This window comes from Sphaeroforma arctica, assembly GCF_001186125.1.
Source record: "Sphaeroforma arctica JP610 unplaced genomic scaffold supercont1.21, whole genome shotgun sequence".
In the NCBI taxonomy this organism is placed as follows: domain Eukaryota; class Ichthyosporea; order Ichthyophonida; genus Sphaeroforma; species Sphaeroforma arctica.
This window is the reverse complement of record NW_014040537.1, coordinates 165,031-170,623: the sequence shown is the minus strand read 5'-3', so window position 1 is coordinate 170,623 and position 5,593 is coordinate 165,031. Positions and strand designations below refer to the sequence as shown.

The 5,593-nt window shown below is 39.9% G+C and overlaps 2 protein-coding genes across 2 annotated transcripts in view; one reads left to right on the top strand and one right to left on the bottom strand.

Moving 5' to 3' along the window:
- The window catches only part of SARC_00637 (protein BUD31), a 3,057-nt gene extending 1,769 nt beyond the window's left edge, over positions 1 to 1,288 (top strand). The window contains exons 2-3 of the mRNA XM_014305678.1: positions 387 to 574; positions 848 to 1,288. Of these exons, the coding sequence (XP_014161153.1) occupies positions 387 to 574; positions 848 to 1,000 (341 nt within the window). The 3' untranslated portion in view covers positions 1,001 to 1,288. The remainder of the gene's footprint in view (positions 1 to 386; positions 575 to 847) is intronic.
- A 1,837-nt stretch (positions 1,289 to 3,125) lies between these two features.
- On the bottom strand, positions 3,126 to 4,482 carry SARC_00636 (60S ribosomal protein L17). Its single transcript, XM_014305677.1, has one exon. It carries the CDS (start codon positions 4,314 to 4,316, stop codon positions 3,801 to 3,803), a length of 516 nt encoding a protein of 171 aa, XP_014161152.1. The 5' UTR covers positions 4,317 to 4,482; the 3' UTR covers positions 3,126 to 3,800.
- Between the last annotated feature and the right edge of the window lie 1,111 nt (positions 4,483 to 5,593).

Below are 5,593 nucleotides of genomic sequence, written 5' to 3'. Positions count from 1 at the left end.
GTGCTGTATACATATATATTAGTTATATTATATATATATATATATATATATATATATATATATATATATATATATATATATATATATATATATAGTTATATACATATATATATATATATATATATATAGATATATGTATATATATATAAATATATATATTTCGCTGTTATAATATATACACTTCTACGTATGTAAATAGTCATGGTATCGTCAATGATTATTCTACATGTGTAGTCAATTTATGTTTATCGTCGCGCGTATGATTAGAAAGGACCTTGTTTTGTCGCGTGCCTTTGTATCATGAGTGGCTTCCATGTTGTGTTACTTTTCCTCGACTTCGAATACGGTATATCATTACTTATTGTACATAATATTTTTATGCACAGCTGTCAATGAATCACACGAGGGCAAACGTAAATCAGAATCGACGTGGCCTATCTTTCGAGTGCACCATCAACGCTCGAAATACGTATACGATCTGTTCTACAAGCGCAAAGCTATTTCCAAGGATCTCTATGAATACTGCCTAAAGGAGAAGTATGCGGACGCTAACCTAATCGCCAAATGGAAGAAGGTATGTATCGGTCGGTGTCACTTGCTCTTGCGTGACTGGCGCAGCCCTGAGCTATGGCTAGAAGGCTTTGATCGTTTATCAACCTTGGTTCAAAAGTGTTCCGTATATTTATTTAAACATATGCAGCTATTACATGCAAATATTCACCGGATCTGTCTGCATCCATTTTTATTGTACTTCGATACATCGCCCGTGCTTTCAATTTTGAACTCTAGTCTTGGATCCTATCAATACTAACGCAACACACATGTTTTTCCTACCCTTCACTTCCAGTCTGGATATGAGAATCTTTGCTGCCTGCGGTGTATTCAAACCCGCGACACCAACTTTGGAACTCAGTGTATATGTCGCGTGCCAAAGAAAAAACTAGAAGAGGAGAAGGTTATCGAGTGCGTGCACTGTGGTTGCCGAGGATGCTCTGGCTAATACTTAACGAGTACTTTTCATAGGGGAAATACATAGTCTTCACTGTATAACTTATTATGTGAAAAAGTGAAGCTCCACTGGTATATATTTATTCTGCTGGACAAGGCAGTTACATAGAAATGGCGATGGAGGCCGAGGGATGAGGGGATGCACCGTGTTAGTCGGCGAGAACATACACAATAAATTTAACAAGTCATTGGAAGTAGCTTCTATGTACCGCCACCGTTATGCACTTGCGGTGCAAGTGCACATGCCAAGCGAAAACGAATATAAATTCGCCTGTATCCACCCGTCATTTTATGTACATGAATCTCAACTCAATTTGAGTTCTGTAACATACAAATGTACATGTATTTGAGATATAACCAAGTCTGTTTTCAAATGATTCTGAGAATCAATATCTGCAGTGATTTCCAACTATATATGACATCTAGTGTAGGCCTCAGCCCTCAGGTCAAACCATACGAGTTCTAATAACGTACTCGCTAACAAGCAATGCAAACAATATAAATATTTCATCAAAAACGGTTTGAGGGTTGATTTACTTCGAGACAGATGGGCCAGTCATTTATTTACGCCTTTCAGTTGGTCCCTGTGACCCCACACCCGATGGGATGCCCTATTGTTTAGAGAAAGCATACACGATCTGGTGGACAGTATAGCCATCGTCTTCTCATCATCGAGTTTATACAAGTTTCAGATGCGTTCTTGTCTCTCGTAGCCAACACAACTATGTCGTTTACCAAGTCTCGACCTGTCAGGAAGATCTTCACTATCGAGTCATTCCGCCACAGCTGAGTTTCCGGTTCATCGGTGAATACTCCAACGCAAGCGGACTGCGTCTCTCCAATAAAAGATGTGACTATCGAACGGTAGCTAGCCCCTTCTAATGTGTGTGGATGTCGCAAACCCGTCCCCGTGTACAGTATCGAGGACAACATCCAAATTTTCATCCAAGACAGCGAATTGGCGAGGTCATCTCTATCCCAACACGTGCAAACATTGCACCACCAAAATCTACTTCAACCCCTTCGCACTGTTACTGTTGATCTGGCTCGTACGGATATTGCTATAATGATTCTATTAGCAAATACACAACACACTGTCTAAATTCTACTTTATATAGTTGTACTTCACACGCTAGTGACAACTGGTGGAGTACTAGATCTTCTTCCCTAGCCACGGGTAAAACCTATAACAAAGATAATTTTCTGAAATACTGTACAGGAGACTGGCTTGTTGTACTGCCGATTACTATAAACCGATAGTACCACTTTCGAATCGCAAAATCTATTTTACAAGATAGTAACACTCCATTCTAGCGGTATAGCCCTACCATCGTAAAATGTAGTATACTACACGCCTTCGGATATTTCTCAGCGGCGCTGAGCTTATTGTTTGCATACAACTCGGACCTATACGGCATCTTCAGCCACTCGATCACCTACCGTGTAACTGAAGCACTGAAAGTATGGTACCACTTTCCATGGTCTGCAGTATCAATATACGCAAGGATGCTACTACTTCTATATCCACACTCGACTTGTATTCCCTGAAGGAGCTACTTCCACAGAAAATATGGAATATATCAACACAATCCAAGGCATACGAGCCACGAAATGATATAACTTTCCACAAGCGGTATTGTACAAGTGTAGACACATACATAAGATATAGCTACTTTTCTAATTCGAGAATCGACAGCAACTATGAATATCATCACAAATCATGATAGCATCAATACACACTAATAACCCAAATCCAACTGAATCGTAAACCTGAAGAGTATAGGCACTAGCGCATGACTATACGTGAAAATAGCACAGCGCATATTGTAACTGATAAAAAAACTCACAAACGTATACATAACTGACTGGTCATGCAAATATTACGATGAACAAGAAAAGAACAATTGACAAACTTGATGTCTCGAAATATAGTATATTTATGCAAACAAAAATTGACACTAGCATTATTCACATACACGAGCTAACACTAGCGTATATTGCATCAAATATAGAAACATAATCGTACCAGAGTCCAGACTCGTGAAGCCTATAATCTGCGTCAAATGATATCACTAGCATATACTACCAAAATAAACTATATGCTTTGAATGCGACAGCACAGCATAATAAGAAACGTATTCACACGCCTGGCAAACATACCACGGATGCAGAACACTTTCCACGCGCAAATTTTTCAAAGCAGTCGCACTACTTCCGATGTATTCGTTCACAATGCACTTCCATACAAACAAGGTCATAAAGAAACATTTGGTATATGCTTGTATGCATACACAAACAAATATTGATTCCTGAATAAACGCAGTAAAGCTAAACGGATGTACGTAGCCACACACAAAAGAAAACATACTTATATTCAGACAAAGGATGTTAACACAGGCAGGCTTTATTACAACAAAAGCACACAGTATCTTACACAGCTATCTCAGGCGCATCCATTCTGTATCCATCTTGATCGTCCCATTGCACAGCCAACACATATACCGCACAATACGGACATTGTTGTGCGTAATTTGCTTGTGCACAAAAATAATCGTCCGGCTTCTATCGTCGTTTTGTGTGCCCCATCGACTTGGACCAAGTAGCACTGTAATAATATACTAGTTTGCTGACATTGTTGTAGATATACACCCTTTAGCTAGTGTAATTTTTTTTCCTATTTTCTCCTCAGCTATATCCTCCGCCACATGCCTGTATATACACACACCTCGAACCACACACGGCTTCGCATTATAATTCTAAATGTGAATTAACTCTCCACTGCTTAGATGCACTTAACGAGTGGTCTTGCGCACGGATGCGGTCTCCTCGGCCTTGGGTACGTTCTCGAACTTCTCGCCTACGATAAGCTCGATGTGGCAAGGAGAGGACATGTAAGGATTGATACGACCGTGTGCACGGTATGTACGTCTGCGCATGTAGGGGGCCTGGTTAACCTGGATGTGGTTGATGGTAAGGTTATCGATGTCCAGTCCCTTGGTCTCAGCATTGCTCTCGGCATTGCGCAGAAGATCCAAAAGATAGTTACAGGACTTTACGGGCCAACGTCCCTGGGTCACTCCGAACTCCTTGCACTGGGCGTGGCGTCCGACATCTCCCTTGAAGCGACGGAAGGGGATGATGCGCTTCTTCTCCTTGACATCCTCAAGGTACTGAATGGCACCCTTTAGAGGCATGTTCTTGATGGCCATGGCAGTCTCACGCGTGTTCTTCATGTGCACACGAAGGTGAGACCCCTTGGCCTTGGCAGACTTGCTCTCGTCTAGAGGAGCAGCGGCGTATCTACCCATATTGACAATAAATACGGTTACGTTATTGCAAAAAGACCGTAGTGTAACGGTGTTGTGTAGTCTATGTACAATTATTTTTGCGATTCGCAAGAGTTTCCGCTGTGTGCACGTCACCGAATCACTTGCCGCTCGTGGTAATTTTAAAACAGCTACACATGGATGGACCGATGGGACTGTGGGCCTCTACATGGGCCTGTGGGTGAAATTGTACTGTCACACGGGGGTAGATATTGCAATAATCTATTTTTAGAACCCTGATTTTTTTTCGAACTGAAGTCGGCAGACTTCTTCAGAGTGAGCTTTGAAAATTTATGTTTTTTTTCTAGAGAAACTGTATGGCAAATCTGCTCATCCATCATGATATGAGTAAAGGCCAGTTTGCGCGGGTGAATTGGAAAAAATCACAAAGAGCGTTAAATATCATTAGAGGTTACAAACTTACAATTGAGGAGGCCGTTTACAATTGAAGATCATAATCTATCTATATCTACAGGCGGAAAATGAAGAGCTATATGTTAATACTGTACGCATAGTTTGGATGTAGTTCAATTCGCTGCAATTCGCTAATGAAAACCGCACTATAAGAGAGAAGCTGTGTTATAAAGCCACATTGCCAACTATTCTACTACGTATTTGAAGATTTTACTTCCATATCGCTTCACGCTGTTTTACTTTTGGAACTTTCACAAGGGATAGCTGTCTAAATTAAAAATTAATTCATTTTATACTAGCGTCTGCCTACTACTAGTTAAAAATATGACCTCCAAGAAAATGTATTTTGGCCTCCGAAACCCGCTCGCCTACTCATACATGCGTGTGTTTCGATATATGTAAGTGTAAGGTATATCTTGGTTGACAGTTCGTTTTGTAGCCCAGTAAGAATCGATGTATATATGTTCTATTAAGCTTTCATTGAACATATGGGAAGATTTTTTTATACTCAACACGCGAAGGGGTCAACACAGCTATATACGTATGTCGGATCATGTATCAGCGGCCATTACTATTGCAAATGGTCTAAAGTCAATCATATATCGTACGGCCACGAATAGATTTGTGGCCTGAATATTGAGAATTATCTTAATGTGCACATTCGGTTCGATTCAAAAACTGTTTCTTATCCATATTTGAAAGCTATGCGTGTTGCTATAACACTCATGACTTGCTATACAGCTATATATATATATATATATATATATATATATATATATATATATATATATATATATATAGTAGTAGAGTAGTAGTAGTTGTTGTTCGTTCTTACGTACGTAACG

What these genes read in the sequence shown, in the direction of transcription:
- SARC_00636 (XM_014305677.1), bottom strand. Translation starts at nt 4,316, where the DNA reads ATGGGTAGATACGCCGCTGCTCCTCTAGACGAGAGCAAGTCTGCCAAG.